The sequence below is a fragment of the Numenius arquata genome, chromosome 6 (assembly GCF_964106895.1).
Source record: "Numenius arquata chromosome 6, bNumArq3.hap1.1, whole genome shotgun sequence".
Classification (NCBI taxonomy): domain Eukaryota; kingdom Metazoa; phylum Chordata; class Aves; order Charadriiformes; family Scolopacidae; genus Numenius; species Numenius arquata.
The window spans coordinates 49,508,618-49,522,535 of NC_133581.1; the positions used below are offsets into that span (position 1 = coordinate 49,508,618).

Genomic DNA, 13,918 nt, shown 5'->3' on the forward strand with positions numbered 1-13,918 from the left:
GGAAGGAGCATGAGGAGCTTAGATCTTTTACTTCATCCATTGAGTTTCTGTTGTTGGGACCAAGCTCACGCAGCACAGATTTCCCAAAAAATAGAAAAGCCAATTCTGTATCTCCCAGTAGCTGCTCAGGCCAGAAAAAAAAAAAAAACAAAAACCACCCCCCCCCCAAAAAAAAAAACCCAACCAAACAAAAAAAAACAAACCACAAACAAAACAACAGATTTGGTAACTTTATTTCCAGTTATTCCACAAGTCTAATCCATACATTTTGATTTTGTTCAGAAAAGAAGCTATACGTACAATTGTAGTTCTACTTTAGGAAGATTCATTCACAAACGTCAAAAAAGTTGCATTTTCTGCAGTGGAGAAGTCACTCAACATTGATTTTCAGCATTTCTGTAATGTCTTCTCCTTTCACTGCTGAAAAGAGGATGAACTCATAGCCTGTGGGAAGCATTCTGTCTTTCTACAGCAAAGGAAACACATGTTTTTATTTGGGTTATGTTTTTGTTGTCCCAGAGTGGCAAAACCCAGGCTTCTTCCTAGCATTGCTCAAGGGTAAAACCCTGGTATTAAGACCTGTAAGGGTGCTCAGTGGGCCAGTCAAAATGTCTCAGAGAGACACTAACCAGTGTCTTATTTTCCAGAAAAGCTTTTCAGGATAAGCTGTATGAGAACACTAATACAGAGAAATGCTCAGAAAAATGTTTTCTAAAATGCTAAAAACAAAACAAAACCTACAGGGATGGGTGTCTCTAAAAGCCAACACACTTCAAAACACAGAAAGATATGCCACTTTCAGCGGTTAAAAAAATAAGAAGATACAAATGTCAAAATAACTAATGCAAGAAAACTACAGTTTTAAAAAGATACAGCAGAGAAGGAAAGAGAGGGGAGAGCCTGTCTAATTAGGTATCTAAGCTTATCAGTTTTCCCCTAGTTAACTGCAACTTACTCCAGAAGAAGAACAAAAGGCCCCCACAGGAAATTACACTATACTAAACTATAGCACTCCAAATTGATGTCTTGTTCTGGAATAGCTTCCTTGAATAGACCTGTTCTTCATCCAGAATTCAACTAACAGATGAAGAAGACTCATGTTTTCTACATTGCTTCAGGGGAATGGGCATGGACATATTCTCCCTTCGCAGGATGTGCAGGCATCCATAGTAGAGAAATGAAAGGTAGCAAATTCCTGCACTGTCAGCCCAGGCAGTTCAAAGGAAAACAAAACTGGTTTTGTATCTGTGACAAACACACAACATGCTTGCACAAGCATCTCCCTTACGCTGTGCAGAGCACCCTAAGTATGTAAGACATGAGACCCTTAAAAGCATGTGATAAGGCAACACTACTTCACCTGCTTCTGAAACCATTTCCAAAAAGTCCTCTTCACCCTCCCAACCAAGCTGATTGCTGAGAAGCACCCAGTCCCATAAGAAGATTCCCTCAGCCTGCCTGCAGCCAAGAGACTGGGGTGGAGGTATGGTCATGGACCAATTTTCAGTGCCCCAGGCAAACGGCTTAACTGATTTCTGCAAATCCTCCATTACCTAACGCGGGGTTGTTAACATGCACGATTCTTTTCCATCACCATAGTAACAAAGCACGTACATTTTAAGGTGCATATGGGGGCTCTTCTAGAGGATGTGTCAAGTTGAATACAGCTAAGACAATGTAAGATATTTTAAGCTAGACCCGTTCAGTACAAATACAGAAAGCATGAAAGTACTGTGCTGGAGATCATCACAGAACTGTTTAAGCAGTGGTTACACATCCATTAAAAAGTTTTCTGGAAGCTGAAAGAAGAAGATGAAGCAAGATTCAGCCAGGACATTTATGGGCCTTAATGCATAAAAACAGCTGTGTAATGAACAGCCTGATTTTAGACACACTAACTTCTTCAGGAACCACAGAACAGAACATAGCAAAAAAATTTAAGAGCAATAAACTTTACCTACCAATTGCCAAAAAAAAAAAGGGGGGAAGAAAAAGATCTAATTAGAAAAACATATTTACCGATTAAGAAATGACAATCAACTGGCATTTTTGTTTCAACGAGAGCTACAAGTTCTTTGCACTTATGTGATTGAAGTATGACACTATTCCTATAGGATACATGAGCGACACCACAGAAACCCAGACTTAATTGTAATCCATATGTTAAGATTTGCCTCCACAGCAAATATGCCCATACACGTCAATAGCCTCACTGGCACTCTGCAAGTACCATACTAGACACACACATCCCATAGCGGCATGGCTTCTCATAACAAATGTCACATCACCTTAAAAGAACCAAATGAAAGGCAAGCTCGACATAGAAATGTATTATTCCCTCAATTTCTCATACTGTACTAGAGAGAGCTTCCAAATTGGGGGGAAGAAAAACCCCAACACCAAAGCCCCAACTTTCAGATAAGGATTAAGAAAATCACGCTAGCAAAAAGAATGTAAGAAACAGCACACTACAAGTCTGGATAGGATTACAGCAATATTACCAACATCTAAAACACTCACATAGTTGAAATCTGATGGTTAAAGACTAAATCCAGACTAAACTGCTGAAACAAACAAACAAAAACCCTAGCAAACTTGTTACATTGTTTTACTTCTCAATATTAGCATTTATAGAATTTTAACGCTTATTAAGATGCAGTCTTCAATTATACAGCACCACCTGTGTGTGATCAGAAGGTGCAGTCCTCCTCTCTGGCACAGGATGAGCAGCAAATGAGGCAAGGGGCTGAAAAAACAGAAAATGGGCGTTTCCTAGTATTGGAGGTTTGAGAGCAGAACCCAGGCAATCTGATTATATTCCTGGCTCAGCCTTATTATCAAAATCATCAAAATTCATACCGCCTGACCACATGGATTATATTTGCACAAACAATCTCAGTTCTCAAGCCTGAAAACTCGCAAGCATTTAATTTTACAACTTTGCATTCCCTTGGCACATTCATTATGTACCACTGGTATCAGCAATGACAATTTCTTCTACAGCTTTCCCCCCCCCCCCTTAAAATCATGCAAAATTAGAAACAGCAACCCCAAAATTTTTTGCATAACATCAGTAGCACACATCAGTAGCATTTGTATTATAAGTGAAACTTGTAATGAGAGAGATAATTGCCCCCCCTGAAGAGGGCACAAACATACCTATCCTAAGTCTACCCTACTAGGAAGCTTCCAATCTATTCTTGGTCCTAGAGGGAGCAAAGACCAGTGATTAGCAACAGTAACTAGTGCTTAAAAACATACAGGTTTGGTACACAAGGTCAGCCACTTACATAGACTAAAAAAAAAAAAATGAATCAGGATTTCTCATTTTAAATGTATAGGCATCAATTCTAAATCCTGAATTCTTTACACCTTTCAGAAATGTGTTCCCGTTCAAGGCTCAACATATATAGGCCTCTATCACAGGCTTGTATTAAGGCATGCTGTATGGGGATCTGGAGTAAGCACACCACACAGAGAAAGAAATACCTGGGGCACAGAGCACTCACGTCTGAGAGGCTGAGAAGTCTCTAGGAAGCTACATAAAAATTCCTAAATCAGAGCAGGCTCTGTACTCCCACCTTTCACTACCCTTACTTAATCCTTTCAAAAGGTTAAAGAGAGAGAAGTCACTTCTGCCCTCAAGGTTTATACCACTTCACCAAAATAGTTCTGCAAAATTTCTGAAAGAAAAAAAATCCCAGGCAGGTATCCTCCCTGAGAGTTGTATCTTACCAATTCTGGGTTTCTTTAGGGAAGGCAGTCAGTCTCAGTAGCAACTTTTAATAAACCTGACACTAGTTTTCAGTAATTACTTGTTTTATTAATGAAATTCTTGACACTTCTTCTTGCTACGCTTGTTTATTCACAGCATTTGACTTTACTAAAACTGAAATAAATCAAGTTTCATTTTTGCTTTGACAAACTTCAGTTAGTGTCGCGACTCGTCAGTACAAGACAAAGGAAAAGGGTAATTGTCAACAGTTGTCAGATCATCTTAGGGAAGGCCTATTTATTTGGTACTGTTTTTCTGGAGATTCTTTTTAAAAAAAGAGAAGGAAAGGACAACTCTTCCATAGACTTTAATGAAGCCTGCTCTCGCAAACCATTCAAGTCAAACATCAGCTCACAGAATTTCTTTAGGGGTTCTGAAGAGGTGCTTGTTTGACTCGCTGCAGCAGAAGTACAGATTACAAGACTTCCTCACCTAAATAAAACATCACAAACAGCAGTCAGTAGTCAAAATTTTCAAACACAAGAATGAATACATCTTGGGGGGAGAGAAGGAGGAAAAAAAAAACCAACCAGATCTTTACCACCTCATTTTTAAGATGGTTTAGATGTTTCAACAGTACACATCTGGAGAACTCTTGTGTAGCACACACATGAAAAATATTTTGTTCTGAATGGAGGTTTGGTATCAGACAGCAACGCAGAATGGAGCACAGTAACTGCTGATGTTTCTATGGCCTATTTTCCCTGTTTGAATTGAAGTATTTACTGTCATATGACAGTGAGTGCTTAGAGAAAAAATGCTTGTGATCTTCCTGCATATATAGATGCATTTGTCATCATTCTATTGGGACTATTTAAAAATTATTATTATAAATTTTCCCCACCTTGTTTGGAGCATTGGGAATTAGGGCCTGCAACGGTGTGTAACAAGTCAGTTATTATTTAATCAGAGCCACATTAACAAACAACTTCAGTATTCAAAGCACTTAAATGCAAATGTTTTGTCCCTTAGCATATCTAAAGATTTGTTGCTCCTTTGGTTTGGATTTTTTTTTTTAAATTTTTTTCTCATCATACATAGGAGAAAAACAGTGAATATAAAGCACTGAATATAAATAAATGAATATGTTATTAGCAAAGTAGTATCACAGATACCAGCATGAACATTATGTAAAATATAAGCTTGAACAGACGTGAAAACACAAGCACTTAAAATGTCTGCTTACTTCCTACAAGTGCTGTTCAATACCATTATTATCTTAGAGACTGATTCCTATTACAGGTATTTTTCAAATAGGAGAGATACCATGTTTACCCTGTACCATATACCATAAAAATATGTTACCATATACAACGTGGTATCACCTCATGTACAAGAAAAACCACAGTCAACTAACAGATTTTACTAAATCATAGTCTAAACACTAGCAAAAAAAAAAAATAAATCTACAGACTACAGGAAAAGTAAGTGCAACCGAAGTATGTATTGCTATTGTCTTAAGTCTAGAAATATATGTTAATACAGCATACCAAGAGAGCATACAGTCCCCTTCTGTCCCTCAAAAAAACAAGTATTGCTGAAGATTATTTCTGCTGAATACCAAGACAAATTAGAAAACACACCTTACAAAGTAGTAAAAAATATAAAAAAAATGTTGAAAATATGTTTACATCTTCTTGAATTTTAATTTGGAATATTTGTACCACCAGTTTTCAATAATTAAATACGTACTTCATAAATAGAAGTGCTTTCAGAAAGAGGAATGAATATTTTCAAGGGAGAGAAAGCAGGAACAAACTTTATGTTCTTAGGGGTAATTTAGTTGTTGTTTACAACCAATTCCTGCCATTCAGTAAGTGTGCTAGTTAAAATTTTCTTACTTAAATGTTGTTCCACATTAGAACAGAGACGAAAAAGACAAAGATAGTTGCTTTTTAATATATCCATAAAGAAACTGGGATGCTCAACAACATGGCAACTCCCAGCCATCTTTCAAATTCCTTTAAGGAAACTGCAACTTATTCCAATTGAGAAAGAAGATTAAGAGGGAGAAAGTAGACATTTGAACATTAGAACACCACCATTTAAGAAAACATACATTGTATGCTGTATCATAGTTACTTTTTTTTTTTTTGAATCAAGGAGTAAAAACCCCAAAAAGAAAATAATTTCCTTTGTCTCCTTTTTAAACTTGTGTCAATATTCTGAGAAGTATTTTTTATTTCTGGTGTTTGTCGTATCCCGCCAAATTATCACCAATGCATACGATTTCTCCAAATAAACACAAGAATGAGTGAATAACAAACAAAAATGCCAGTGTTTAGCCTAAAAACTACCAGGAATGCCCTCAGCTTTAATCCTATAATTTCCGATCCTGTCAAGATATATTTCTTTCAAGAAACGTCTCTACTTTTGAAACATATGCTGATGTTCTCACTGGCACTTTAACACTTCAAGAACATTAAATTTTGAATGAACAAACACAGGAAACACTCGTGATTTTTTTAATTCAAGTATTATCGCTGACTCCAGTTATGCTAAAATATCCAGAAAGCATTTTTCTGCAATACCACAGTAATCAAGAAATGTTGCTAAGGTGAACCTTTTTTTTTTTTTAAATAAAAAATAATTTAAAACAAAACAAAACAAAAACCCCACCCCTGACTCCCACATTATGTAACATGCAAATTCAGTTTCACCTTCAAAATAGTGACACGTAACATAAAGCCAAAGAGACAGCAAGAAACAGTTTATAAGACTGGAAAAGCCTCCCCGGGACTCTGTAAAGAAACCATTCCCCAAAAAGAAAATATATCAGAATTGTAATGATTTCATATAATCAGTTGGTTTAGAAGATGCTTTTCTTAAAAATAAAAATAAAACCTTTCTTCTTTTTACAAACTCCTTATGTTACGGGATGAAGAATTCCAAAGTCTATATATGCCCTAAATAGCAGAAAGAAAATTAGCCTGCTGAAAAGCATTAAAATCCTCCCAGAACTAATATAACCAAACCAGTTGGCTTTACTTTCTGCAAAATGATTTCATGTTCATCTTTCAGTATTTGGGCATGTAATACAAGGAGTTCTGAAGCACAATAAAAGTATAAACAGTATTTTCATAAATATTGAAGGAAGACATGAAGATATCAAGTAAGTATTTTATTTTAAAAATGTAACTCGGGTTACTTTTTTCAAATCAGCATTTGAGGATATTTATAACATCGTAATCTAGAGGTTGTTCAGCATATAGAATTAGTATACAGTCCGTGTTTCTTTAATTTATAATCTCTTGAATTAAATTATCTAGCAAAATGAGTATAAGATTACCTATATTAATTTAGCAAAACAATTGGCATATAACACTCTGAATCTGTAAAAATACAGTACGTAAAAACAACTCTGAGAACAAGCATTCCCTGAAAAATAAAGAGGCCACCTACAATACAGAGGAAAGTAAACAAGCCAATAAAGCAGTGCTCCTACTTCCCAATAGTAGCAACTCAGACTCCATCTTAAGCCTGTCATCATTCATCCCTACTGAATGGGGACTATGTAATGTAACAATGATTCTGTTTTATCCAACACTGAAATTCAGTAGCATTTCTAGACAGCAATAAAACCTGCCACCAAAACAGGAATTCGGTGCAGTGCTTGCTGACCTGCCTGCTCTGACATTATTATGTTAAGTTGCGTGAACAGCGAACAGACCTAGGAGTCCACAAATCCTATCATTTAAAAACCGATACTATTTGTGAAGACCACATTGTGTTCATGCTGACCACACTGATTGCAAAACACCACTGAGGGGAAAAAAACTATTTATCTGGAGGTATAGAAACACTCTCATTTAACTAATACCTCACTGACAAATGCAATAACATCGTTACAAGAACAATGTAAAAATTACCAACAAAGATTCATCCATGGCAATCAGAATTTTATAAGGCTGCCTTCCATGCGTTCATGACTGACAAGAAACCTCGTAGTCCTTAACGCAGCTTTTTAATGAATCTTTCCCACCACCATTGAGAATTTAACATTATTAACTGAGGTCAAACTCTAGACACCGCAAATATTTACATCTTACTCCGTGAAGTTTTATAAACAAAGAATAATGCTCTATTACCAGAATATTCCCGGCAGCCACAATGACACAAAATGCATTGCAAAGTACCCGTATTCGCCCTTATATGCCAAGAGATTTGTTAATGAATTCAAGGCCATTGATGTCATCAATTATACTGATAAAATTAAACACAGCAAACTTTTAAAATACGATGAATTTCAATTTGTAAATCTGCCCTATTTTCACAAACGGTTTATTTGGAGTTTCAATCATATTTCTCAATCATTTAAAGTGACACCCTTGTGCTATGTGCAAAATAAACCAAAGAGGAACGACGACTCTGGCCTCACCCAAAATGCTGTCAAAAAAGCAAATGAAACTGAAAAGAGGAATATTTTTCTTCTGATATTCTAATAACTGAAGCAAAAAAAAAAATAATCTATTTATTTGAGAAAAAGTACTGTTTATACTGCTTTGTAAGCTTATACACATTTAGCTCTTTAACAACAATGAATTAACTCAAACCAAATACTGTATGTGAGCTTTCCTTTCTTGTTTCAAGTAAAGATTAGTAATCTTTCAGATATTCTCTTAGGTTGCACTAAAAACGAAGCCCCCTCCACTACATGAATGTGTAATTAAGGATCACCTCAGTGTAATTTGTTAAGATAATGAAATAGTGTATTCATGAGCAGTGAACATCATCATTTTAACACTGGCAACCACAAAACAGTTGCATCAAACAAATATATTGTCTGCTTCAGGGATCCTTCATCACTAAGTTTCATTCGATTTTATTTTTGAAAGACTACAAAATATTTAAAATGCAAGTTGATACCCTGACCTCTAAGCAGTTCATGCCATATTAAGAACATTTCTCTGTTATTCTGATATTTCACAAGACTCTTCAGCTGCGGCATAGCTTAAGGAGAGACGACGATAGCTAAGCCGCTGTAAAATTCTGAAAGCAAACAGACAGAAATGAACTGCTTTGCTGATTTCTACCGATTTAGTTGTCTGCAGTTAGCCGTATTTTATAATAGGCAACATTTTCAGATGTCTCATTAGGTATAACCGAGTTCCTTCCACACTATGTCAGTATCTTGCAGACGTTAGACAGCATTGTTCAATAAAATGTAAGTTACCCCAAATGGATTAACATACTGGCTTGAAACACGTTCATAATAATGAATTTGATCTTCAGCATTTTTATTTTTGAGTTAATATTTATAGAGGGGAAAATATTTCAACGTTTTCTGAATAAAACGCTTCCCTACTTAAGCGTTGGACGGTACCGCGAGAAGGTACTTCTGAACTAATGGTTCTTGCTAGGAAAAGGACACACACAAACCATAAAAACAACTCCCCCCACCCGCCCCCGCGTCTTTACAGTAATTTCCCGAGCTCGCAGCCATAAGCCCTCTTTCTGCTGCCCTCTCTGATAAAACCGCCGGCCTGGCCGCCTCTCCCTTCCCATGCAGGTCTGATCTGCCAGGCTGCTGAATGCAGACACTGTACTGCACTGTGAATGGACAGCCAGGTATTTTATGAATGGAGCGGATCACGTGCTCCCAGCACCTCCCCGAGCTGATATTTCCCACATAACTGTGTCAACAAGCAGCGAACAGCACATATTAATACAGCAGGTCCTGGAGACCTTCCCCCGCCAGCCGCTGGCCGCAGCCCGGTCCTCAGCACCGCAGCGGCAGCCGCTTCAGGCCCTCGGCAGGGCAGGTTTTGCCGCAGGTCAGCGGTGGTGACAGCGATTTTTTTTTTTCGGTTTTTTTTTTTTTTTTTTTTATGAATGGAGATTGTGGTATGCAAATGAGAGCGATTCACAAAAAAAGGAAACATGGCGGCGGCCCCGGCCGCCGGCCCCGCGGGCGCCGCAGCGGCTCCCTCCCGCCCCGCTCCGCTCCGCGCCCCGCTCCGCGGCCGGCAGCGCGCAGCCCCCGGCTCCGCTCTCCCGCGGGGCTCGGCCTGCGCCGCGCCTCGGGGAGCAAACCGCCCTGTTTTCGGGAAGGTGCGAGGGAAGCTGCGCCGAGGGGGACGCAGGGAGGTGGGAAATCCGCCGTTCCCGGCGGAGCAGGGCCGCCCGCGCCCCGCCGGCCGGGGCTGCTCCCCCATCCACCCACCGCTACCCACCGCTACAATGGGCGCAGCGCTGCCTCCCTCCCTCCCTCCCATCGCCATGGCCGCGGCCGGCGCCCGCATCATTCATAAAATCAGCCTCGGCGAACACCGACACCGCAAACCCTAACGCCAAAGCCCGAAGACCGCAGCGATCAACCTTAAACTTCCCCATCACAGGAAAAGTTTCAAAATACTCTATGTTTTGTTTTTCAATGCCATAAAGTACGCGGGTGTTTTCTGACAAATATTTATCTCCTCCGACCCCAAACGTATTTCAAAGACAGATTACAAGCAGGGGGATACAGCAGCACACACATACTCTCCTCTGGATTTCCTCCAAACCAGTCACATTAAAAATATTAAGAGATCCTTGAACTATCCCCTTCCTCAAAAAAAAAAAAAAAGAAAAAAAAAAGAAGAAGTCCCAAGTGCTCATTAAAAGGGAAAAAAAAAAAAAGGCTTTAGGGTAGGTTTAAGCTGTATTTACACTGACTGACTCATCCAATTAAAATTCAGGAGCAGTTTCCTGCAGGATGAAGCTCCCACACACTAGTTTCCATGTGAAATATCTACAAGTAATAGGATATTATCAGACGCGGTACGTGCCGATACCTCTCTGGGCACTCAAAACCCACCCTCCCCCTCCAAGACACCATCGTTACCTGCACCGTTTTCTACCGGGCTTTAATTAAGCCACGCTTTCCTGGCCGCTGGCTCGCAGCCCTTCTAAACCCAGCTCCTTCACAAAGAGGGAGCTTCTGGGCTTCCATGTACGCGAAGCAGCAATGCGCAGAAGGCGCAGGGGGAGGTCAGCACACGTTCGAGCCGGGGGGGACACACCGAGTCCCAACCCGACCCCGGGGCGGAGGGGAGAGCTGGCGGGGGGCAGGAGGGAGAACCGGCCGCTTGCTTACTCGTTGTTAGAAGTCGCCGTCTCTTCGCTCATTTTCTCCTCACCGCGATCCGACAGGCAGACGGAGCAGCACCGACGCAGGCAGGGCGCAGCCAGAACTCACCAGAAACTTCACCATTGTTACTCCCCCCGGCCTGCCGCCCCCGGCCAGGGCACGGGCAGCGCTCGGAAGCGAAGGAGAGGGAAGGGGGAGAGGCGGGGGGAAGCGATCTTTATCCTGGAAACACGAAATCCTGTTGTCCGGCGCCGGAGCGTATTTCCCCGTCTTTAGAGATGATGATGATGAAGGTTGTGGTGGAAACAGCAGCAACAACCCCGGATCTTCTGCTCTCGAGCTGCTCCCGGTTAGAGGGGAGCGGAGCAGCGGAGGCAGGGGAGGGCTCCCCGCCGCAAAAAGCTGCGCCGCACCGTCCTCCCGCTGCAGCTCATCTCCCGCTGCAGCCGCCTTCGCTGCTGCTGCTGCTGCCCTCCTCCTCCTCCTCCTCCTCCTGCTGCTGCTGCTCGGCCGCCTCCCGCGCCCAGCCGGGGCAGGCGGCGGCAGAAATTCCTCCAGACACCGGAGCCGCCACAGGCCGGGGCAGGCGGCGGCGGGGCGGGGGGAGGAAGGGGGGAACGGGGGGGGCCCGAGCGGCTTGGCAGGGCTCTCCCACCCCCTCCGGAGCGAGGCCGAAGCACTGCGGAGGGCGTGCGAGCCGGCCCCGAGGAGAAGGCTGGCGACGGGGGGAGGGAGGCGTTTTAAACCAGCCTGGGGGTGGGAAGGGGGGGGACGGACGGAGGAGAGAGGGAGAGGGAGGATGCGTCACGGCTGTTTGTGTGAGGAGCGGAGCGGGGAGGGAGGAGGGAGGGGAAGCGGGGCTGCCAGGGCGAGAGAGGCGCCCCCGGCCGCTGGACGAGGGAGGGAGGAAGGAAGGGAGCCCGCGGGGAAGTTCAGCGGCTGCGCTCCCTCCCCGGCAGCAACTCCATTAGCGGCCGCCGCCTCGGCTCCTCGCCGCCGCCTCCGCCCCCTCCTCACAGGAAAACTGGGCGGAAGCGTTGACTTCAAGCTCCTTCCGCCGCCACAGCTTGATCCAAAATAACCACGGGGGGAAAAGGAGGAGGGAGAAGAGGGGAAGAGCGGGGGGGGGGGGAGTAAACCCCCTCGCCCTGCCCTTGCCGCCCGCCCCGCCGCGGTCTCCCGGCGCTCGACTTTCCTGAAAGTAGTTCCTTCCTTCCTTCCCTCCCTCCCTCCCTCCCTTCCCCCTTGGCGCTGCCTCACGCGCTTCTCGAGGAGCCGCCGCACACGCAGGCACGGCGCCGCGGAGGGATACGCGCGCTGGGCCGGAGTCCCCCTTCTTCCTGCTCCGAGGGCGCGGGGCCGGCCGGTCGGCGGGGGCCCTGGGTCCCTGGCCCCGGCCTAGCGCTCTGCTCGGCGCGGGGCTGCCCGAACACCCGGGGCCGGCGTGTCGGGAGCGGGCTGCTGGGGGATAGGGGGCCCGGCCTGCAGCGGCCGGGGGGCTCTGGAGGGGGCGGCGGAGCGCCGGCGGATCTCTCCGCCCGCGGGCCGGGTTCCCACTCTTTAACCGGCTGTTTGGGTTTTTTTAAGCCGAAGTGAATGCGAAGGCCGAGTGTGCGGCAGCCTCTGGGGAGCGCGGGGGGCTGGTGAGGCGGGACCCGACGTGTCCCGTTCCCGGTGGCAGCTGGCAGCGGTGTCCCCGTCCCCGCCGGTGCGGAGGGAGGGAGCGGCGGCGTCGGCCTGGATCGGCGCCGCTTTCCGTGGGGCCGTCACCGGTGCAGCACCCGGGAGGACGCGGTGGGCGGCTCACCCTGGCCCTTTGGAAGGGGAGCCCCTGTGGAAATTCGTTCCTTAACTCTGAAGCCCGTGAGCGGGCGGTGGGGCGGGAGGGTGTGCGGAGCCCCGGCTTGGCCTCCGCCTCTGGGTGCGCAGCGGGAAGGAGGCGTCGGTGGTTGGCCCAGGTGAGCGGTGGCATCAAGAAGCAGCAGCAACTGAACCCACATCCCTCCTCAGGACCTGACACGGGAAACGCGCTGCTTCCTCTGATGGGAGAAGTGGAGCAGTGCTGCAAACCCTGAGGACTCAAAAACCATGAGTCAGACCATCAAGTAAATTAGATTATAATAAAAGATTATATTGTGGTTTTGTCTGTCGGTTGGATTTTGATTTCTTCCTGCCCTGTCTTTGTATGCGTGCTTGCCGACTGATACCTCTCAGTGCCTGAAATTTATGGAGTAAAGTACTGTGGCGCTACTGTAAGAGACATCGCTTCCCTGATGCACATTCATTATCCTCAGCTTCCCATGTACTTCCTCACTTTTCCACAGCAGCTCTCCAAGAGCCTTCGCTGTCAACTCTAATCCCATTTCAGTCTTTCCTGTAACTGCGGGATTCCTTCCCAGCTCTGGTGGTGTCGTAGGAGCAGCGATGAGTTGTTCTCTCTTCCTGTTTGAAAAAGATGGGGCGAGCTCCCCTGGCGATAATAACGTGGCCGATTCCCACACTACAGCTAGTTGGCTGCTTTTCCCAAGGAAGGGAGAGACTGGGACACAGGAAATCAGGAGAAGGAGTTGACCCTGTTTCAAGGGAACCTGGAGTGCCCCACATCATCGTAGGCCAGACTACGAACTTGCAGCATCTGTTTGAATGCACAGGAGCAGGGCAGTATTGCATTTATCAAGGGTATTTGTTAAGGAAATTCTTCCTTTTCACCTAAAGTTCAAAATACAATTTGTCTATGGGTCTTAACAACGTCCAAATGTTTTTCTTGAAGACTTTTTCAGTGTGATTGAAAACTACAAGAAAACATTACAGTGAGGAAAAAGTTTATAGTTTTATTCAGGTTTTTATTTTGAGGGGTGGTTAGTTAAAACATTTTAAACATTTATCTTACAGCAGGCAAGAAAAGGCACGTTTTGTTTCTAGCTGGTTTATGTTTGCTGCAATGTTCCAATGGATGGGAATTTCATGTTTCTATAAGAGGGTTCTACCATAAGCATAATGGAACAATTATAGTAAACTGTTATCACTCGAAGGGCCTAAGCCACATGTTTCAAGCAGCACACATCTCAAACCCG

At 44.1% G+C, this 13,918-nt stretch overlaps 1 protein-coding gene across 1 annotated transcript in view; it reads right to left on the reverse strand.

Moving 5' to 3' along the window:
- SPRED1 (sprouty related EVH1 domain containing 1) overlaps positions 1-11,854 on the reverse strand; it is a 58,545-nt gene extending 46,691 nt beyond the window's left edge. Inside the window, exon 1 of the mRNA XM_074149055.1 lies at positions 10,851-11,854. Coding sequence (XP_074005156.1) covers positions 10,851-10,882 — 32 coding nt within the window. The 5' untranslated portion in view covers positions 10,883-11,854. The remainder of the gene's footprint in view (positions 1-10,850) is intronic.
- Between the last annotated feature and the right edge of the window lie 2,064 nt (positions 11,855-13,918).